At 37.5% G+C, this 24,696-nt stretch overlaps 1 protein-coding gene across 1 annotated transcript; it reads right to left on the reverse strand.

The window, feature by feature from the left end:
- Positions 1–8,081: 8,081 nt before the first annotated feature.
- LOC139116832 (solute carrier family 35 member G1-like) lies at positions 8,082–24,696 on the reverse strand. The gene is made up of 4 exons (XM_070679531.1): positions 24,581–24,696; positions 11,699–12,117; positions 10,471–10,884; positions 8,082–8,457 (listed from the first exon to the last, which is right to left on the reverse strand). The coding sequence occupies exons 2-4, from the start codon at positions 12,081–12,083 to the stop codon at positions 8,231–8,233; spliced, it is 1,026 nt and encodes a 341-aa protein (XP_070535632.1). The 5' UTR covers positions 12,084–12,117; positions 24,581–24,696; the 3' UTR covers positions 8,082–8,230.

Raw genomic sequence — 24,696 nt, forward strand, 5'->3', positions numbered from 1 at the left:
GATTACCTCTGACCCCAGAGCGCCCCCAGTTCACTAAGAATTCTTCTTTTGTTTTCATCTAATTCATAGTGTTCTATGATATGTCTGGAAAATTCTTTCCGGCCAGACCTCAAACCATCGTTTGCATCGCTCCTCGGGAGGTGTTCTACCGAATGGGAAGTCCAAAAAGTTTATTACTGAATATTAAAATATTTTACTGACGAGTGAGGCTGAGTTGTGCTTCTAGTCAATATATTTGTTACAAGCGAACCCCTTTGTACAATGCACAGACCATTAAGCACAGGGCCACACATACAGGGCATTATCAGTCATAGCAAGGGTGTAAAAAATTCATATATAAATTATGATTATGAAGTGTTGATAAAAAATTTCAATGTTTCTGATTTTATTGTATACCTGCAAAAGTACCCTTTGCACTCGAATCCAGAATGACAATCAGCATTTATACCAAATTCACCACAGTTTTAGTGACAGACCCTCACAATATCGTCAGTATACTTACAGTAGTAGCATTGCACTAGTTACTTGATGCACGGTCACATTAAAGCCACAATAGCAGCAAATATGTAATAAACTGATCTCAAAATATCCTTAGTTTTCCAAGAGTTTTCTTTGAATAAGACCATTAAAGACTGAAAAAGTGTATAACGCTATCATCAGTGTCAAAAGTGGCATGTAAATTCAAACGTTTTAAAATCATTTTAGATTTCCTGCCATTTGCAAAAACTAATCATGTGACAGAGAAAATAACAGTTACAACAACAAAATATCAACCATCGTGTGTTGTGCATTCAACTAAATGGCACCATGCTTGTTTCTTGAACGAACACGATGTGTATGTGCACGGAATACTGCAATTCTTATACTGTTCTGAGGGCGCAATTTTACGTGTGCGGCATCCATTTATTATTTAAACTGCTGATATGTGTAAGTATGGTCCAAATCAGTGAGCAATGATACTTCTATACACGTTCTTCAGTTAGCACATTTACACGAACCAACTTTGGTTTGAAAATAAAATCATGAAAATAATGCATAAAATTGGCAGCTATTGGGGCTTTAATGCCTTGGCAATCTCTCTGAACAGTGTCATTGAATGATGACCTCCACAAACAAGAAGTTAGTTTCCTCCGTTCTCACCATCAGCAGCGTCATCTCCTCTCAACGCTCTGAAGCAAACTATGTCACCGATAATATTTTGAATCGGTGGAAACATCATCAAAGGAGTCACACAGGAAAGGCGGGGCGGGACAGTGAAAGGAAAGAAATTGCCTCTTTTTTTACACTGGCAAAGCAGCCGCCATTTTCAGTGTACCTTAGATGTTGAGATATAGAAATTTCTTATCTTATCACTTCTTTTATCTTTCTGTAAACGAATTTGTTTCAAAGATTGCACTCTAGTATCAGAGTCTGAAGGACAAACTCAACAAAATACAGTTGGTTTGTTACTGAAATATATCTGTTTGCTTCTGTGAGAATTACATCGATAGCCCTGAGAGAATACAAAGTATGCATTAACCCTTTCACCACCATGGTTTGTCCCAAATCCATTGTTTTCTATGGTAAAGTTGGACCTGTATACAGGGAACTGGGGATGAAAGGGTTAATAAAGGCAAGTGGTTGTTTATAGTTTATATCATAGACAGCAGAGGTGTGACTTCCACTGTGTATGTTTAGTACACATTTTAATGTGGAATTTTCTATTCTTGCCTGAGAGGATCACCTACAAGCAGAAAACATTTAGAGCAACTTCAGTACATTTGGAAAAAAGAATTTAACTGACATCACAGATAAGTTAGTGTATTATAATATAAACCTCATTATCAAATTTAAGCTGAATTCTGTGGTATGTTAAAATGGTACAGTTTTCTTTGCAACATGTTTCACACATCTGATTTTGATGAGAATACCAGTGTTCGACCCCTGATACTACTGGGCAGATCATGCAATATTGAGAAAAAATTGATGGTTTGAAGTTGCACCGATCAGATTCTAATGTTTCACATTATTTCATGAATTTGAGTGGGCACAGTCCAAAGATGTGTCATTATTCTGTAGCAAGGTGCACGTAACTGAACTATGTCGCACCATGCGCTCACATGACTTGGCAAGTGTCTACAACACTCTGTCATCAAGATTACAAACGTATCAGTGAAAAGTGTTCAATCTCCAGAATTAGAGACAAATAAGGCCATTGAAATATGCAAATTTCTGTCAAAAAAGTCATCGCCTTTTTATCAATTTCATGAGATCTACTGATAGCTATTGGGTCAATTATTGACCATTGGAACTAAAATGAAATCATAAAAAGACAAGACAAGGCCACTTTAATATTATGTTGACAACAAAAACACCTGATACGCACTGATTTTAAATAATGCCCAACCGTTTAATGTACAACCAACCGTTTAATGTACAATTAATACTCTTTATTAAAATACAGATCTTCTTAGTATGTTCAGTACTGTATCATTTTTATATCATATTTAGTTGAACTCCTTTATAAGTTTACAAAGAAGAATACATTTTCAATGAGAAAATCTTGGATTGTTTCTCATTAATTAGATCAAATGAGTTCATATGGGCATACTTTGTTCTGCAAAAAAAAACTGCACCAAGTACAGCATTCCACCACCCCCACCATGTGTTCCAAAGTCAAAAACATTAATTAAGTCAAAATTTCAAAAACGAGGCTTTAGGCCACCAGCATGTCTTGCATTTCACATCATTGCCATGGCCCAGTGCAAGAGGGGCATAACTCATGTTCTGGTCAAAATTGAGTTTTTGATACATTTTTGTTCGGGAATGTGAAATGTATCTTTTGTGAATATTTTGAGTAACCAAGTCAATATAACTCATGTTGCCATGGGAACGTAACTTGACTTACGCCCCTTTTGCACGAGAAAGTCGGTGCCCTGAGGGCGTAACTCCCTACTTACGCCTGTTTTGCACGGGCAAAATGTAAAAACATCGAAATCTAAAAACATCTTATGATGAGGATGCTTTTCATGATTATTTCATCAAAAACAGAAAATTGACCTGTGCATAAAGAACATAACATATGATGAGTTACGCCCTATTAAGGTGCAAATCATCACGAGGTACTTGGTTTTTTGCTCAGAATGCTAGTGCAAAAACAGGCGTAACTCCACGTTTTTTTAATCAACATAAAAATGATTTCATAATTATAACATTCATTTATGATATTTTATATATCTATAACATTACCCTTAACCAGTTAAACCATTAACAACAAATTGAATTTTACCGTTAAAGGATTTTAAAACCTTTATTCCCCAATAACTCAGTTAGTTGAAAAAGTGAGCTACACCCCTTTTGCACTGGGCCATTGATTATATCGACGCCCCTCCCTCCCAGATTTCGTGAAATTTCCTAGAGTCAGCTCAATGCAAATACACGAGGTGTTTCTTTAAGTCAAAGAACATAATTTTGGGTCACATTGGCACATCAATTGGTGGGTAACATCACACCTTCTAATTCCACCCCTCCCCCAAAATATTTTACGTCAAACACGTTGTTTGAACAAAGAAGCCACTACAATGGAAGGTTATGTCGAATTTGTCACTTTGGCACTAGATGCACTCTAAATGTTCAGAAACCTGGAAAAAGTATTTTGTTTTCAAACAAAGCTACAAAATCATCTGTAATGTACAAGACACTGGCTGTCTCATTTTATAATGTTGAGTACTGTATACACTTTATGTCATTCAAAAGATGACCGATGGGGGTCGAAACAGTAAATGGAAGAGCCTTATGACCCAACCAGTGGCAAGTTCTCTGGGAATTACAAAATTACAATACGAAAGTTTACAAGAACAAAAACATGGCTGAAAGTATCAATTTTGAGCAACAGACAGTTAAAACAACGGGTGTGAAAAACATAACTCCAATTTTGTTTGATACAAGTTACTACTTTATTGTTGAACCTGTTGAAAGATATTGAATGAATGGGTGACCATGCATATATTCGACCCCCGATTTTAGACACGATAAATGCTAAAATGAATTATTGGTCATGACCATTAATTCATTTTCGCGATGGTTTCATTTAATTCACAAAAGAACAAAACATGTGATGAGAAAATGCTTCCATGGTGATCAAAGATAAACATCTACAGTTACGAATTTGAAAAAATGTTAAAATAAAAAAGACACAATTGGATTAAAATGCAATATAACAAATTCATTGAATGAAAATATTCTGAATAATTAGGAATTATAGCAGGTACAATGTCATTATATTTTCACCAAAAACTCCAGTCCTATTAAAACTTATTAGCATGTATTGATTTTTCAGAAGTTAAAGCATTCCTGAGTGACAAAAATGCACTAGTATCTTGAAAATTATATGAGTGTGTCCACTGGTACAGAGGGTTTATGTTACCAATTTGAATGACAAAAAATTGTTGGAAACTAGAATGCATATTTATGAAGTAAGTGAATGAATACATGTACATGTATATGCACCATATATGCATATTATGCGATCATGTGGGTGCATGCATATGTGTGTGTGTGTGTGTGTGTGTGTCTGTGTGTGTGTGTGTGTGTGTGTGTGATGACTTGGTGTCGACATATATATACCAGCGAAGGAAAAACAAATTCTGGCTTCAGAAATATGCCGAGTACTTTCCACAAAATATTTGAAGATGCAGTCAATAAATGTCCTTTGTAACAAATAATTGAAGTTTCATACATTATTACTATAAATGGACTGGAGCTGCAACAAATCTGGCCTGCTTTTAATGGATTCTCAAGAAGGAGATGAACATATACACTGTGCCTACATTACATTAGCCTATTTACTATGAGAATTGGGCCACACAGAGTTATCAGATTACAGAATTTAGACGATCAGCTTTTGAGGAGATAGCCGTCTGGGCATTTATAATACCTGAAGTAATCTAATTCACACACATTTTAATGTGCAGTTTGATATTTCAGTCTCTTAGAATCTGCTGTGAGCAGGAAATATTTGAAACAGCTTCAAGACATTTCAGAACAAGTCATACACTATTGTCCTTATATTTAAAAGTAGCCGGGTAATTTAAGAAAGTAGACGGGTGTACTGCGAGGGAGCGAAGCGACTGAGCTGCGAGTGAGCGTAGCAAACGAGGGGGGGAGAGCGCGAGAGGGGGGTGTCCCCCTCCCGCAAGGCGAAAAATGTAATTGTAGAGTGGAAATGGTGTTCTCTGGTGGCATCTGAGGTGACATTTAGCTGAGACTGAAACAGTACTTTTGTTGTGTGTCTTAGACGTGGTTCACATACAACAAAACAAACAAACATGATTTTGTTTTGTTTGTATTATTTATGACACACTTATGGTTTTATTTGCAGTGAAGATTTAACATTTAATCTTAAATCACCTGCAGTCTGCTCATTTCATTGCTCATTTCCCATTCTTCATTACCACATAGTTTCTGAAACTTATGACACAAAGTGAGTGATTGACAGAAATGTTGCAACAAATTACTAATAAATGCCAACCGTGCACGATCATCGGTCTCGCTGTCCCCAAATTTGATCAAAGCAAATGTGCAGTATGGCGTCGGAAGGAAACAACGCTCCGCGAGTCCGTAAAAAATGATTCAGAGGGTCCATCGAAAGACACTATCGGGCAACCCAACATGGAGAACATGGAGGAGCGCAGTGAAATTGAACCCATGCCGGAATCCACGACGCATTGTCCTGTTGTCTTAAACAACGGGGGATCAGCGCCACGGTGAAGCCGTGAGCCGTGTACGATGATGCGCCGGTCGGCAACGGTCGGCAACACACATGCTTGTGACTGTGGATTCTAGTACGTAAAATAATCAACTAAAATAAAATACCCATTCAAATAAACAGTTGGTTCTAAAAAATCAGTTCTAGCTCATTTTTTTTTAATTAATCTAGAAAATGCATCGGTTATTGCTCTGAGAATAACTTGATTTGTTGAGAAGATCATACTCGTAGTGACGTTGGCAGCCAGCGCGGCGGCGGAAAACTAGCTTGCCAGTCTCATGAACTTCGAACCGTCGATCAAAATCACATCTTTTCGGCGCCTTTCTCTCACAAATTGAAGTTTGTTGGACTTTCTTCGGCAAAAAAATATTCCATCGGCAAGGTGCCAGTGGCCGACGCCACATTTCTTTTTGACGCCATCGTTACAAATGACCTAAGATGACCTTCATACTTGTCAAACTAATTACACTGCTCGAAACAAAGGCAACACCATTAGCGCGTTCATCAGCCAATTACACTATTTAACAAATAAAAGATCGGGCTCAAACAGCCACAAATGGGTATTTAAAAACTGTTTTGTGTTTGTACAGTTCCATGCGGAGAAAGGGGTCGCAAAACTGCTAATCGTACGTGTGCCGTCTAACTGCTGGCAGTGTAATCCCGAATCTAATTACTTAAAAGTAGCCGGGAAAAAATGCAAAACAGCCGGGTTATTTACCCTGCACCCGGCTTTCTAAGGACAACACTGAATGCATAACTGCACTGGTAATTGGGAAAAGATTTTTACATACCCCATTATTATACATCTACCATCGAGAACAATGAATTTTGCATGCACTAAAAAAGCCGTACGGAACGACTGTTCCGTAACACGCACGGTTTCAAGGCACCCCATTCCCTGCAGCTCTACATGTATCTGCGCGTTCACTGTTGAACAGTTTCAAGGGACCCATTGGACGAGTGCCAGAACATGTCTCGCGTGCGCTCTGTACGTACGTGTGTAGTGCACACACACTATCCAGAACTTGCAGAAGCGCGTCCGAGATAGCGTTCCACACTTGCGCTATAAATCGGAAGAAAAATTGTTGACATTGCACGAAAACGGTCACTACTCTGACAATTTGATGCCCCAGTCACGAATGTAAGATGTATAATAATAAGGTTATGACAAAAATACCGCAAAGGATGCACTCGGACATTGGCGCCGCGCATCGCCCTCCGCTTCGCGTCAGGCGATACGCTGCGCCAATGTCCTCGTGCATCCTTTGTGGTACTTTCGTAATAACCTCATATTATCATATTTATGCTGAAATTGGCTGCAAATTGACCGAGAATGGAACTACACTTGCACGTACGCTGTTTTTCTACCTCAATTTGAAAGACAAAATTGGTGATATTGAGCCAATTTCAGTACGGCATCAAGCACTGTGGAGCAAGTGAGAATTTTTTAATTAGATGGGAATCTCGGGAACAATAAATCAGCTGCTACTAAACATTGTTCAATCTATGCTCAGGTTAAAAGGTAACAGTACAATGTTAGGTGTCTGTTGTTGGGAGAGATTTTTGTTAAGATATACGACAAACGGTTGAAGGAGACCCTAATTAAGGTGTTAATTGGTGTGAAATATTTGCATAATTGCATACTAATGAATCTCTCATGATGTAGACTCTACACATCCAACAAGACAAATTCTAAGGGACACACTTAGTCCAGTAATGCACAGCTGCTCAGATCGTTATATCTGATTGGTAGATTTTCATTATTTACAACAACTTGAGGGGTCTAAAACTAGGGTGTTCTCTACTGATTGGCTGTTTAGAACTCAAAAAGAACAATGAGTTTGATTTCATAGCTGCAACATTTATATTATTGGATGAAAGCTTAGTATGACCATTTAGGTGTATGTCTTGATTTTTGTGCTCTAACCACAGGGGCTCATAAGTGGCTATTTAAGTCAATATTACAGCGTTTTTCTTTCTTTTTCAATGTTACAAATAAACTAGCTGAATTGTGTGGCTGTCTTTTGTGTAGCTTGTATTGACATGTATAGTGCGCCCTCAATGGGGAATGTGATCATATTTAAATACGACCTTTAGTTCCGTGACCTCTAGCCAATTCCTCTGGCCATGCCTACTGGCCATGCGTACAGACTTCACTGTGTTTACTGTACTAAATAAGTACAGTAAGCATAGTGAGGGCAGGCAGGAAGTAGGCATGGCTAGAGCCTAGAGGTCACGGAACTAAAGGTCACATTTACGAGGACGCACTATTCATGCCAATACACGCTACACAAAAGACAGCTACACAAGTGTTGTGCTCTTCAGCTGGATTATTTGTAACATTGAAAAGAAAGAAAAACGCCGTAATATTGACTTAAATAGGCACTTATGAGGCCCTGTGCTCTAACCAGGTCAACGGTTCTCAGTGTCCGATGATTCTTCTACACCTTGTATAACTCTGTAATTTTTTTTCTTTATAAATTTTCACAGTTGTTTTACTTTTTCTTGGCGCATTTTCCTAAAGCTGAGCAAGGCAGTGGACAGCAAGATGAGCAGTGCTCCAATTACACTGGTCATTTCAGGAGTATTCTTAAAGATGAAAATCTGAGTGACAAATGATGCTGTCACCAGGCCTGCGGTTCTGCACACGACTGCTGTGGCTGCTTTCTCAATGTACAGTGCAAACGTCATCAGAATCTGTACAAGCATAGCTGCAAGAAATATTGTTGATACAATCATTATTGTGATTGGAGAATAAGCTTTGGAAGTTGACAAATAAACCAATAAGATCTATTGTTCTAAGATGGGACACTGCGACCTTTAACAACAGCATTCAACAAAATTAAAGCCCTGTTATTGTTTATAAATATCCTGATTTCTTTGTTTTGATAGGAAGTTAGATAAAAATGTGTCCTCATGCCAATATTTATACTTTCTTTCATTTTTGAACATTATCAAATATTATTGATATGAAGCTTATCGGCTTTGCAATCCAAACATGGCATTTTTCTCCAAAAGTAAATTGGAACACAATGTATAAGTCTTGTCAATACTAGGAACTTCGAATAATATAGTATACCGGTACTAGGTTATTTTTGACAAATGAATTCTATTCCGGACTAACTTAAAGGGAAACAGTCATCGTAACTGCACCTGTGCGAGTTTCTTGTTTACAAACAATGTATTTCATGCACGATATCTAGATGCACCTCATCATCATAGTTGCAACGATTTATATTATACGATGTAGATTATGACAGACATGTTTTAACTTTCATCAATCACCATCGTACCTTGGATACAGTGTTTACATTGGTTGTATGGGTCCCATACGATCTTTGAGCGCAGTTCTGACGACTGGGTATCCCTTTAAAGTTTAAACAATCAGTTTGGGTACATGCAAGATGTGTTTTAACAACTTCAACAATATGTATCCTGATGTGATTTGGGAAATAGAAAAACAAATTTTTGTTCTGTAAACAGAATGAAATTTCTGGAAAAGGCATCACAAGCTACAGGTAATGGAGCTTTGATATAAAAATCAGAGATCTGGTACGTTGTAAATGTAATTTTGAGAATTTTTTTGTACTTTTTGCCAGCATCATCCAGAGTGTGCCAATCACCTCGCAAAAAAGTACATTCATAAACTTGAAGAAACCTATACACGCTTAACAAACATGCTGGCAGTTGAATTGTAATAATTATAAATTCAACCCTTTTACCACCATGGTATTGGCCGAAACCCATTGTTATCAATGGTGAGTGTGGACCTGTTTACTGGGAATTGGGGTGAACAGGATAACAGGAACGCCCTAAAGATACAGAATATTTGTTCAAGTGCCAAATACTGGGATTTTTAAAAATTGAACCAGGGACTTAGGCCAAGCAACTATAGTTTTATACATGGCAATGCAGAGCAAACAATATTGAAACAATTGGCCAAAGTTATATTTACCAGATCAGTTTGGTTGGAGTCACATTTAGAAGTAATTAAAGCTGTGGAAACGTAGCTATCTGTTGGCAGGGTAGCATGTGCGCTATGCAGGTCATCAAAAGGTCACACCCCGCCACGGATAGCTGCGGGCCAACTGGTAGTGAAAATGGGTCTATTACGGCAACCCAACTTGTGTCAGGACTTTGAACGGCAAAATAAACCAAAGTGAGTGGAATTTAATAAAATGACCTGTACCTGCCTGAACTCTGATTATTGCTCATACCCTAACTCCTTCTGTGAACAAAATCCCTGGTTTGTTTACACAAATCAGCTGATTTTCCAAGGAGTACTCATGATTTTCACTCCAGCAGTGTACTTTGACTTCTATTGATATGCCAATGAGGACGTCGTGCGTTCGAACATGAATAGCGTGACGGCCAGTCAGAGTGAAAATCTTGAGTACTCCTTGGAAAATCAGCTGAATTACGTAAATGAACCAGAGATTTTGTTCACAAAAGGAGTTAGGGAATGAGCAATAATCAGAGTTCAGGCAAGTATAGGTCTTTTATTGAATTACAATCACTTTGGTTTATGTTGCCATTCAAAGTCCCAACACAAGTTGGGTCGTCGTACTAGACCCATTTTCGCAGCCAGTTGGCCCGCAGCTATCTGTAGCGGGGGTTGACCTTTTGATGACCTGCATAGCGACGCACACTATCCTGCTAACAGATAGCTGCGTTTCCACTGCTAGAAGTAATTAAAACTCATGAAACAGTGAAAGCAAACTTACATGCTAGAGAAAGCCATGGTAGATATTTCCATGTGTTTGGAGAGGGAAGTCGCAAGCCATCATCTCCGCTTTGAAGTATTACGAAGCACACCACCATGGAAACAGTTTCTGAAAACAGTACCAGCCTTCCAACATCAATGCTTTTGCCAATTTTACGAACAAACAGGAAAGACAAAGAAGTCATCACAGCCGCAACAAGTGCAAGCATGTAGTAGACACTGTTGCTGTCCGTGGATCCAGTCACAGCGCCCTCAGTGGTGCCGAACAGAGACGCTGGGCGCGAGATCAGCAGAACTCCAGCCCAGCAGAGGAGGCTGATTAGCATATCAGGCAGGTGCCATTTTTCATTCAAAATGAAAATTCCAAGCAAGCCTGTCATTACAGTGGAGGTGCCCATCAACGCCGATGCATCACCTGGTAGAATGAAATCAAAAATACTTTTAAAGCTGTTATCTGTATATTAAACTACTGCAGACGGGACAGCATGAAATGTTGAATATCTCTGGCATTTTAAGGTATTGCCATGGTTTGATGTGAAATTGGTTCAAGTCTGTGATTTGTGAACGTGTGAGTCAGAGTGAACGTGATGATTTGTGTTCTGTTTTCATTTGAATCGAGATGAGTGGGGTGAATGCGATAAAGTGGAGTTGCATTTTGCTGCCCAGGACACATAGATTGTCTTGAAAGTTGTTTCAGTTATCTAGGACACCCCACAGCTTTAACAAGATGTTCCAGTATATTGGGAAGATCGATTAAGGTTGACTAATAAAAGTGAAAGATCATATATGTTAGATGCCCTGAAAATACTAAACGGATAAGCAACTTGACCATCAAGGAAAAATGGCAAACATGAACTTTGTTAGTTTTTGGTGATATTTCATCCATAACAACCGAAACAGCTCAGAGTAAGATTTGTCCTTGTATGTGAAGTCAATCCCAACTTTATATTTAGGATTAAGAACTCTAACTTTTGGGGTTTATCCTGTAAGGGTGTTTTTAACGACCTAGAAATCATTTTTCCTGGAATTCTGGTGTCAAAAGTCAAAAAGAAATTTTCCTCTAGCTGAAAACTCATGCGTGTTCCAACGGTGCTATATGGCATGGTTATTTTCTTGTCTTGACCGATCCGAATGCTGCTGGTGCCATCAATATACTGGTGTGATATTATTTGTAATTATGAAGAGTGTATCACTGCATGCCCCTTTATAACATAACACGGTTTACCTACCAAGAGGAATTTGCTGATTAACTGCAAAACTTATCGTCACAGCAACAACAAAGAATACGCTCCGGATGAGCACTGCGCCGATCGTAGCGGCGTCAATGCCCTTAAATAAATTAGCTCTGCCAGTGACAACAAGGTAGCTGTATAAGACTGTGGCGTTCATTACACCACGGTAAAAGACGACTTCCAAGGGGGGGAGATCATCCTTCATCAGCTTGGTCATTGTAGATGCACAGGCCGTGGATACGCCGGCTCCAACAGCCAATAAGAGACCAAGAACTCTCTGCCATGAAGACCGCTGGGTCTGGTCAGCTGACTTCTCACCAGCAATACTGGAGTTGTTATCAGATCCAGTACTTCTTGATCCAAGTCCAGTCTTGGCTGCCATTTCAACGGTGAAAATTCTGGTTGAAATCACAGTACTGTAAACAACAGAAGAACAGAATTTAAAAATGCTGGTTAGAATAAAAATTTAATTACATGTAGTATGTTATAAATGTCGTCTATTAAAAAAAGCAAGTTTATCATTAAATTAATCTGTAAATAGATTTTCACATACATATACCAAATCAGCTACATTGTATGTACTGAAAGACAGCATTAAATATGCTGGTCATCTTTCTTTCCTGTCTATAAATTGTAATAGGACTGGTTCAAACCACTCTAGTGGCAGGGCTAAAGCCTACAGGATGATTGCTTAGTTACTACCATTTTGATTTGCGAAAATCAAAAAATGTAATTCTTTCCAATGGATCTAACACTTGTATTAAAGTTATAACAACCATTTTGAATTTCAAATATCAGTAAATTTTGAGTTAGGGACTGGTCAGTTTCTTCAGCCTGGGGGGGGGCGGTGGATTCATGGGGGGGGGGTCACCCTGTTTTTGACTTTGGTGATAGGGGGGGTCACCATGTTTTTGAAATGCCCAATAGGGGGGGTCAGTGTGTTTTTGAATTTTGACACAGGCTCATCATTGCCTAAAATGCTAGTGTCAGCCACAAATTTCATCATTCAGTTGTATTTTTCGGCGCGCCCTTCGGGCGCGTAACTTTAATAATCAGTCATATTTTTCAGCACGCCCAACTTTAACATATCAAGCATACATACATCAGAGATATCTGTATGTTCAATATTTTTCAGTGTGCTCTTCAAGCTCATTACTTTAATATATCAGACATTTTTCAGCATGCCCTTCAGGTGCATGACTTTAATATACAAGGCATATATATCAGAGATATCAGGATGTTTCATATTTTTCGGCGCGCCCTTCGGGCGCCATACTTTAATAAATCAGAGATATCTTGATGTTTGCTAAGTGAAAGTGTACCATTATGAAATCTGCATTTCATATGAAAAGGATGACAAATTCCTGATACTTTTCTGTTCTCTCCAGGAGAATTCAGTATGAGAAAGCAACATGCAAGATGCTTTTTTATGAACAAAATAACAGTTAAAAAAGGAGTTTTTGTCATTATTACCTGTGCTTTTATGGTTTCAATGTTACAAGAAAAGGTCCTCTCAGACACTGTACACATCAGATTTGGCTAAAAAAGCTCTCTATGGCTCCTCAGGAGATTTAATAGGATGGTTGGCAAGTCTTAACACCCATAAAAGTTTTTAATTCACTGCTTTTTCCTCTTTGATATTAATGATTGACATCCATTTCTGTACAACAGTTCAGGACATCTGGTTAAGCATAGAAAGTGTGAAATACATTCACAGCTCATTCAAAATACAGCTCATTCAAAATGTACTGTATTCAAACTTTAAGATTTACATTTTGAAATTCCTATCTTACAACTGACATGTCAACAATTTCATTAAAACATAGAATGACTATTTAAAATATAAATATATGTAAAATGTAAAATATAATATATATATATATATATATATATATATATTATATATATATATATATAATATATATATATATATATATATATATATATATATATATATATATATATACACATTTCAATACACATTTCAATAAGTTGTCTACCAAGTTGTAAAAACAACTTTGGTAGACAACTTATTGAAATGTGTATTGAAAATAGTTTATTAATTTTAAATGGTAGGACGATTGGCGATCTCAATGGAAAACCCACTTGCTATAAGAGTAATGGTCACAGCATTGTAGATTATTGTATTGTTGCTAAACATTTCCTTAGTTCTGTTCAGTATTTTAGAGTGTATGATTTTACGCATCTTTCTGATCATTGCCCAATAGGTTTCTGCATTGAGTTGAATTCTGATTTGTTTGATGTTAACAATCAAGATGTATGTAAACCTTGCCCAGGTAGATACATATGGGATGATGACTCTAAGCAAAGATTTATAGATCGCCTTCACTGCCCTTCTATTCAGAAAGAGCTTAACCAATTTAATTCTGTTTGTGACACAGCATCTTGTGATGATGCAGTTGCTACCTTTGAGTCCATTATTAAAAAAGTCTCGGACAGTTCATTAAGAAAAATTACACCAAGGGTGAAAACCAAGAAATCAAGGGCAAAAAAGCAAAGTTGGTTTGATAAATCTTGTTATTTAGCAAGGAAGGACTTGCGTGAGGCATGTAAGTTATTGAGTCGCTTTCCTAGTGACCCTTTCATCCGTGGCAAATGTTTCAAATTGAAGAAAGAGTATAAAAAGTTGATCAAACACAAAAAATCTACTTTTAAAAAGAATCAGATTGCACAGCTAGAAAATGCACATACTAACAAAAGTACTGATTTCTGGAAACTTTGGAAAGAAGTAACAGAGGTGCACACAGAAAACAAAGGAGCATCTTCCATCTCCCCTAATATTTGGTATGAACATTTTAAGAAGTTAGGCAATTTTGATTCTGCTGGAATAGACACGTGGTCGAAAATGGTTGTTACTGATTTAACTGGTTTAGAAATGAGCAACAATGAAAATATATGTCCCATCTTAAATTGCTATTTCTCCAATTCAGAATTACAAAAAGTACTTGGCAAATTAAAGTCTGGGAAATCCCCAGGAACGGATGGTATTTTAAATGAGATGTTGAAATTTGGGGGCCATTCCCTTCTCAACTCACTTTGTTTTTTGTTCAATGCTATTCTTCGATCAGGCAGCTTTCCAAATTCATGGAAAACTGCCTTTATAGTACCAATTTACAAATCAGGAGACAAGAATGATCCTTCTAATTATAGAGGTATTTCAATCAATAGTTGTATTGCTAAACTTTTTACTTCTGCCCTTAATTGTAGACTTGTTACCTTTTGAATAAGAAGGGAATTAATACACCTTTCCAGTCTGGTTTTAGAGCTAAGAGAAGGACTGCAGATAATGTTTTGTCTTAAAATCAGCTGTTGACAAATATTTGTATTCTTCAGATAAGGGAACAGATTGTAGCCCTGTCACAAACGTATGTTCTGCTGCTTTATTGATTTCCATAAGGCCTTCGATAGAGTATGGAGGACTGGTTTGCTTTGGAAACTTAAAAACTATGGTATCAATGGGAATTTTTACATGCTTATTAAGTCTATGTATGAGAATGTCAGTTATTGTGTTAAAACTAATAACAGTTTTACTGACAACTTTATGTCCAATATTGGGGTTAAGCAGGGCTGCAATTTAAGTCCTACTTTATTTAATATTTATTTGAATGATCTTCCTGGGATTTTGACTCTGTTAATGACTGCCCTATCAAACTTGGTACACTCTCTATTAGTTGTCTCTTGTATGCAGATGACTTGCTATTAATGTCTGAATCACAAGCAGGATTACAAAGTTGTCTTGTTAAATTGTATCATTTTTGTTCAAAATGGAAGCTTACAATTAGTACTAAGAAAACTAAGGTGATTATTTTTAATAAAACTAACAGGGTTCTCAAAAATATTACCTTACTTTATAATGGTATACCACTTGAGTTGGTGAATGAATATGTTACCTTGGCTTTGTAATAACTCCCAATGGTAAATTTAAGGGCAATTTTCGCAACCTCAAGTTAAAAGCCACAAAAGCCTTATTTAGCCTATACAAGGGAATGTCTCACAATAATGGTTTCCCTGTCAAAGTTGCATTAGACCTTTTTGATCGTTTGATCGTACCCATTATGACTTATGGATGTGAAATTTGGGGAAACGAAATCAATGATAAGAAGAATTTTATGAATGATGTAAGTTTTTCCTTTTACAGGTATTTACTTGGTGTTTCTAAACAAGCTCCACGAGCTGGTATTGTTGGTGAATTGGGTAGATACCCCATCCAGTTCACTGTTATACTACATATGATAAAATATTGGCATAGATTGGTTTTATCAGATGATATTCTACTACGTGCTGCATATACAACTGCTAAGCACCACTCCCAGTGGTTTGAGTATATTAAATATATTCTGGATAATTATGGTGGAAGATCTATCTGGTCAAATATCTGTAACATTAATTTCACTGTTAAAGCAATTCACAGAGAACTGAAAGAAAGATATTGTGTCTCATGGATTAATGATTTACATAATGATGTAAGGACTCAGAGTGTGGACAAAAATAAACTAAGAACGTACAGAAAATTTAAAACTTTATTTACTTTTGAGGAATACTTGATGGATATTACAAATATTAACTGCAGGAAATTGATTACCAAGTTTCGTATTTCTGATCATAATTTACAAATTGAGATTGGCAGAAGGTCACCCTTACGATTTATATCAGTTTGGGGCAAACTTGGCTCAAGGTTCGTGTCCAATCTTGCAACCAAGGTTGGAGATAAAAAAGGCTTTAAACTCAGTCAAAGCTTGTGGGAGCTTTGTCTGGCAAGCTTGCCAGCCAAGCTTAAAATGAAACTGTTAAAAGCTTGGTTGAAAGTTTAGTATTGCACACTTGTATCAAGGTTTAACAAGGTTGTGCATTTAAACTTTGTATGCTCCATATTAACTCCTCATTTTCAAGCCTCAAAGGTTGTGTCAAAGTTGTAGATTTCCCATCATTCCTTGCTGGTTGTAGTTTTATCAGTATGTTGCCATGGAGACTTCATTTTACCTACCCTGATGGGTTCACTGCTCATACTTTTGTGCATTTTATCCTGCCAAAATTCCTGTAAAAGTTGGCATAACCCCAGAGCAGTAAGCTCTCGAATAAATGCATTTACCAATTTACAAGGAAAAATAATTCCAAACAGTTAAATAGAAAACTAAATACGTTGTAGATACTGAAACCAAAGAAACAACACACTTTAGTCAAATTAGTGACAGCAAAATTTGTGCATTTGTAGTTGTACCACACTTTTAACATTTTGAAAGTTTAGATATTGTACACCGAGTAGTGAAATCAGCCATCAAAACATGACTAATAACATGATGGCAGACTGTAAATTAGCGCAGATGTATTTCTGAAATACTAAGAAACAGTAAAAAAAAATAAAACAGAGAAACAAAAGGTTAAGTTAATGTAGGGTACGATTTATTTTACCGTATATGCCAATGTTTTTTCATGCGACATAAATGTCTTCATACAGGTAAGGTTCATGTGAAATTTACATTACTGTCAAAGGCAGTGATTTAGCTTCTGTTTTCTGACTTTCTTGTCCATTTATACTGCAGTAACAGTAACGAATTCTGAAAAATACAAATGTTTGAGGGAAGAGAGTAAGCTACGTCTTTACTGTTTGACCGCAAATTGATGAATGAAATCAATAAAAATTATTAGTTGAAAATGAGACAATAGTTACTTGAAAAGCATAGAAACCAACTGCATAAACATTTATAATCACATATTAATAATATTTAAAACGGACAGCGGTGACAAACGGTCTGTAAAAATCTCGCAATTATTTTCCATTTACTATTTTCTAGCATCGTTGTGAATTGAAAGTGAATTCCGTATTTCCGTACGAATCATTATTTAGTTACTCAACGAAACTTATCTGTGTTTAAATAGGGCGATACCAAGGTTGCAGAATAAGTAATTTAATGGCAATGCAAGGTACAAATGTACGTTATCAGGTTCTAGCTCCATGCGGCTATATCGACCTACCTGCATTTGTGAACGGCTCGCAGACGCCGAAGACGTCTCTCCGTGCTGCACGCACAGCACATCGGTACGAGTTACTGGGAAATAGACTCGGCATCTTTAACTTCTTTTCGCGTTCACAAATTTAGAACTCAGTCGGTCCCTGGTACTCTATACACATTTCTGCGAAAGTTTGATGTCATTCGGCTAGTGATTCCATACAAAGATCGCGAAACTTTCCGCCAGATAACCCCTGATCACAAATACCAACTCGACGGTACAACTTACTTCGCGCCGTTCTAGCCTTGTGACGTTAACGGAAGTGAGATCAATAAATCATTACGCGATGGATAACGTAGTCCCGTTTTTGAACGTCGGATTTTGACTTTCTATCGACCCTAATCCAGTACATTTCAAACTCAAAATAGTAATTTATTTTATTGAATTATGAAAATAATCATATACTAATGATTGGAAATACTCAAAAGAGTGTACAGTTCTTTCAGCACGAAGATTCAATATCAATGCGCGAACTTAACTTGGTAAACTGTGACCAGCTGGTGACCTCTGAGTAAACAAATCGGCTGCCAGCCGGTGTTCTGCCATGTATACTCGTTGCCATCTACACTCCGTTTGACCTTTGATACATACACTGGCATGTCACTCCATTGTTATGCAAATAACTGCCAGTGTGAGTGTTGATGGCAGTGTAAGGTGCCATCTATGCTCTCTTGCCATCTATACTCCACTTTTATTAACAGAAAAAATATCATTTTCCCAATGTTAAAGAAATTGCAAAGGGATATAAAATGTTTGATTTCATTGCAGAATCCACTGCACTGTGCACACCTAAGCTCACCAGTTTCCAGATCGGATCTGTATGAACTTCATAGGGTGTACAGTGCATGGCTAGTGGCCCGGGTCTCGTAGCTATACTGGCGATTGGTTAATCATGATATTTTTGTGTGAACTCACATTCTGAAGTTTGGTAGTTTTTTGTGTTGTCAGTCATGTTTTCATTGTTTTTTTTTTGTTTTTTGTTTTGTCTCCGTAATGTACTAATGCTTTAATATATTTCAGATCCATTTCTAACATTTTTTCCTTGCAAAACGCCCGTAGTTTGTAGTCTTGATTATTGAAAGCAATTGCCAACTGTACTCCAAGCATCCATTTACCAAAGTCGCTGACTGGCAGAATTTGTCAATGATTCCGTTAACTTTAACAGCAGTAATCGTCTTTATTCACTGTCCCTCTGGTGTATAAAAATATGTCAGTGCAGCTTTTACAATGAAGCTCCGTATCAGAAATTTAGTTCAGAACCTATCATATATAGGTAGTAATTGATTATAGATGACAACAAAGTATAGACAGCAAAAGAGTGTAGATAGCAGTGGAGTATAAATGGCATGTACACATGCCATCTATACTCCTGCCATCTATTCTCTGTACAACCATTTCTACCGGCCATACACTATACTTGCCCTCGATTTGTCGAGTTATTGTCAAACTTATTTCCAAAATTCATTAAATCCTAGTGAAATATAATGAACAAAGAAATAATGTACCGGCCCCAAGAAGTCTCTTCTCAGTTTTTTGTATTTATTATAAAAAAACACCCTTATTGAAGTTTTCATTGTTCTGAATAAAAACAGTATATGATTTAAATGAATTGGCCTTAGATCAAATGAATTAAGTTTAGAATCCATTGTGTACCTTTCAAAAACCTCTCTTTTGTCATAGTAATGAATAGAAATAGCAATGGAGTATAGATAGCAATTACGTAAATTCAACTTGTAAAGATGTTTCCTCCCGATTTCCCTGAGCCATGTCAAGGGCAGAGTATAGATTGAATGCGATATTTATTTGCATAACAATCGCGTGATATGCCAGTGTATGTGTCAAGGTCAAATGGAGTGTAGATGGCAATGAGTATAGATGGCAGAACACCGGCTTCGGCTCACGCTTTGGCAAAGTAGCTAGTGGTATACTATTGGATATTCGTACAGGTAGTTATGGGGGCCCGTTCTGGTCAATATTATGTTTTATTAATTTTAGTATGTTAGAATTAATTTTATGTAGACTGGAATTAATTTACTAGCACCTCGAATTAATTGTATGTTTCTTTTAATGAATTTTTATATGCTTTAATTAATTTTGTGTAGTCATGCCGAATTAATTGATGTGTTCCAATTAATTATTTCTGCTTATCTTTGCTGTAATTAATTTTATGTAGTCTAGAATTAATTTTGCTAACATTTCAAATTATTTATATGTTTTTTATGTGCCGGAATTAATTTTATGTAGTCTAGATTTAATATATTGATTCCTTCAATTTATTTGGGGTTCAAAATGTTTTCGCGTGCTGCAATTAATTTAATGTGTGCCAGAATTAATTTCTACTAGTGTCTTGAATTAATTTTGTGTTCGGTTGAAGTAATTATGTGTTTGAGCGAATTATTATATGTGTTCTCTCGAATTAATTATACGTGTTCGCTCGAATTAATTTTATGTGTTTGCTCGAATTAATTATATGTGTTTGCTCGAATTATTTTCGGCCGATCCCACAGTCCTTTGCGCACGCTTTCTTAAATCAGTATGGCGGCTCCCGGCCGGAGTGGTATTATTCAGGCGCTCGAACCGTGATCTGTGAAAATGGAAATCAATAAACTGATCACAAAAACTTTTGTAGTGTCTCCTGTCTGAGGGATCGTGTATGTGATTGCCCATAGAGCGAAGCCCGACCAATTTTGTGTTTACGTCAGACGCGAACGTTCACCCTTTCTATCGGGCTTTGCCAATCATCGTGTACTGTAGTGTAGTGCAGTGCAGTGTGTAGGCCTACCGTAAGCGTACGCAGCATTCGAAAAGAAATCTGCCGAACAGATATCTACGAATATGAAAACCAATAAAGAACTTACATGTAACAATGACCACCAGGAAATGTCTCCAAGCTTGATTACTGTCAAATGTCCCTAATTACAAATATAGCATTCGGCAGTTTCACCTCTATCTGACAGGCTTCGCTATGCGAAGCCGGCCTGTTAGTTTTCTCCTCCGGTATTCAGGCCGGCTTCGCGTAGCGAAGCCTGTCAGATAGAGGTGAAACTGCCGAATGCTATATTTGTAATTAGGGACATTTGACAGCAATCAAGCTTGGAGACATTTCCTGGTGGTCATTGTTAAGTTCTTTATTGGTTTTCATATTCGTAGATATCTGTTCGGCAGATTTCTTTTCGAATGCTGCGTACGCTTACGGTGCACACTGCACTACACTACAGGATACGATGATTGGCAAAGCCCGATGGAAAGGGGTAAACGTTCGCGTCTGACGTAAACACAAAATTGTCGGGCTTCGCTCTATGGGCAATCACATACACGATCCCTCAGACAGGAGACACTACAAAAGTTTTTGTGATCAGTTTATTGATTTCCATTTTCACAGATCACGGTTCGAGCGCCTGAATAATACCACTCCGGTCGGGAGCCGCCATACTGATTAAGAAAGCGTGCGCAAAGGACTGTGGGATCGGCCGAAAATAATTCGAGCAAACACATATAATTAATTCGAGCAAACACATAAAATTAATTCGAGCGAACACGTATAATTAATTCGAGCGAACACATATAATTAATTCGCTCAAACACATAATTACTTCGACCGAACACAAAATTAATTCAAGACACTAGTAGAAATTAATTCTGGCACACATTAAATTAATTGCAGCACGCGAAAACATTTTGAACCCCAAATAAATTGAAGGAATCAATATATTAAATCTAGACTACATAAAATTAATTCCGGCACATAAAAATCATATAAATAATTTGAAATGTTAGCAAAATTAATTCTAGACTACATAAAATTAATTACAGCAAAGATAAGCAGAAATAATTAATTGGAACACATCAAATTAATTCGGCATGACTACACAAAATTAATTAAAGCATATAAAAATTCATTAAAAGAAACATACAATTAATTCGAGGTGCTAGTAAATTAATTCCAGTCTACATAAAATTAATTCTAACATACTAAAATTAATAAAACATAATATTGACCAGAACGGGCCCCCATAGGTAGTCAGCTTGGACTGCAATATAGCTCTGATGCATAAAACATAAGCAAAAGCCATAACCTCAATCCCCGTCTTCTGAAGGCGAGATTTTGTTGGCAGCATCGATGATCAAGTGACACAGACTGTATGTACCGTATGCTGTGCATTGTTTAGCCGAGGGACTGTGCTTGATGTATCTTCCTTTCTACCTCCATGCATATCAAACATTGAAAGCATTGACATTTATGTACGTTTCAACAGTGACAAGTCCTGGTCTGTTGACATTTTATGGTACAAATTTGCAGCAACAATAAGTCTATGACCCGTTTTTGTTGTTTGTTTTGAAAGAGGTATACGGATTGCGTCCGTAACAGCACTCTCTTCCTTTCATATAATTCGCTATAAAAACATACAAATTCCTGTTGAACAATTTGTTTTATTTTCTTAAAAATTCAGCTGTTGATCCAACCACGATTTACAACAACCACGATTTACAAAACAAGATAGTCGACTATATTAAAAGTTTGCTTGATTTTTACACAGACTCTCAAATCTTGTGTACGTATTTGTAAGCTCGAAACTCAACTCTCAGCTTAGACTTGCCTCTTGTTTTTTGGCATAGAAACTTAAGTGATTGCCAGTGTATATACTAGAAAAAACTGATGCTTTTAATCAGCTGAATTGTGCACAACCACAAGTGAAAGGCTGTCTATTTTCCACCAGTTCTTGTCGTTTAAAATTTTGGATTGTCAGTTGTGGAAAATAAATGAAAAATAACATTGTTCACTTGGAAAATTTACTCACATTTTGTTAATCTTGTGAGTGAAGTCTGTGAATGTGTTTGTCTCTAATCCTGCTGTGATGAATGAGAAATTTAAACCTATTGAGTCTAGCAAAATCATTTTTTTGAATACGTAATGATAGTGCTCAAGTCTTTCCCTGCAACGGCAATTGTCCGTGCAGCTGTTGTGAGAGTAGTTAAAATGGATGTAGGTTCATACCATGTAAAATGACATGTTCATTTGGGTGTGCATCGGATCAATTAATTGCACACTGGACATGAGTCACACAGAACAGGAGGTACAAAATCATAAATGTTGACTTTGTAAGAAGGTTGCATCTTACAACCTTCACTGAACGAAGTATGGAAAACTAAACCTTGTAAGAAAATTGTATCTGCCAACCGTGCATGAAATTTGAACAAAAGTTGGTACAAGTGTATTAATTTTAGTTCCAATACTTTCCAAGCTTGCCCACCTTAATACAAGTTACCAGCCGGGTTTTCAAGATTGCAGCAAGCTTACAGCAATGTTGTACAAACTTGGCCCAAGCTGACATAAATCGTAAGGGCAGTCCCAAGAATCCCGTTAAATGAGAGATTTTGTACTTTCTGTAAGTCTTCTGTAGAAGATGAGTTTCATTATATTATTAAGTGTGACAAATATGTTCATAATAGAAATACTCTTTTCACTAGTATGAAATTACATTTTGAGAACTTTGAATATTTAAGTGACAGAGAGAAATTCCTGTACATCATGAATTTTGAGGACAAGAAGCCTCTTTTAAGGTATATTTCTTACACTACAGATTCATCCCCAGCAGCAGTCTTACCTGAACATGTGTGTAATGTTTGATTGTTTTGCTCTACCGCACTTCCCGAAGTGTGTGTTATGCAATAAAGTATTATTATTATATAATTTATGTCCACCTTTGTTTTACCTATGTCGCGCGCCGGGGGGGGGGGGTTCACCCTGTTTTCGAATTTGGAATAGGGGGGGTCACCCTGTTTTCAAATTTGGAATAGGGGGGGTCAACCAGTTTTTGACGTCGGCAAAAAATAATCCACCGCCCCCCCCCCCCAGGCTGAAGAAACTGACCAGTCCCTTATTTGTTTCTTTTAGTTGCTAAACTTTTCATAATGACCCGCTGATTTTGATTCTTGACTATGAAGAGAATGTTTTTTACAGTTTCTTGAGGCCTAGACAATGAATTCCCTTTGAGCCAAGGTTTAAAAATTTCTGGTTAGAGGGACATACTAATATTACTAGGGTATACTACCTTTAAGGTACTGAGAGGGAATACAACATTTGGATAAGGAGTGGACCATTTGATATCCTGGGGGGTCTGGAAGATTGATGAGGTAGCATTATTTTTTTACCTGATCAATTGTACACAATTTTTTCCCCACTCTCACACCTTTTGTATTGTCAAGCCCTCTCTGGCTGATTTTTTTATTGACATTTACTTGGAATCTTTTTTTTCCCCGAAAAACTTCCGGAAAGTGTGACCGCCCCCCCCCCCTCCCCAGGATATCAAATTGTCCACTCCTAATCATGCACCACTGATTGCCCTACAGCAATGTACGCAGTTCAGCAGAATGACAGTTGACATCAGTGGATCACGCCACGGCCATGCACCCCAGGGATCATGTCATGCATTGCGACGACCACTAGTGTCTGTCTCACCTGATTCAGAAAGAGCCTTATCGTTTTCAGGTTGCTCTACAAGCAGGGCTGAGTTGCTGAGTGTATCTAAGACTTTGCGTACGATGCTACGTGTTCCCGGCGTTGTACGGGCCTCTAGCGGTGCGGTGGGAAGCCGTACAACGCGCAACGCCCGGAAACAAATAGCATCGTACGCAGGGCTGGGACCGCAGGGCTAGGCTGCGGTAACACCGGGGACACACAACATCGTACGCAGGGCTAGGCTGTATCCATGGAGGTACCAATCTTCTACAATTCTGGTACCTCCCCAATCGGTTAGGCCTCCCGATGCACCGCGCAGCAGCCTGTAACTTACAGCCCTGCAGAGTTAACTTTTCGAGCTGACAGACGTGGATATTGAAACAACTTACCTTCTACAACTGCAGTTGTAAACAGGATGGATGACGATGACTCAATCCCTAGGTACCCTGCAGTATGAACGTTCCTGATCCAATGCATCGTTCGTGTTAGAAAGGTTAATGACCTT

This window comes from Ptychodera flava, chromosome 2 (assembly GCF_041260155.1).
Source record: "Ptychodera flava strain L36383 chromosome 2, AS_Pfla_20210202, whole genome shotgun sequence".
NCBI lineage: Eukaryota > Metazoa > Hemichordata > Enteropneusta > Ptychoderidae > Ptychodera > Ptychodera flava.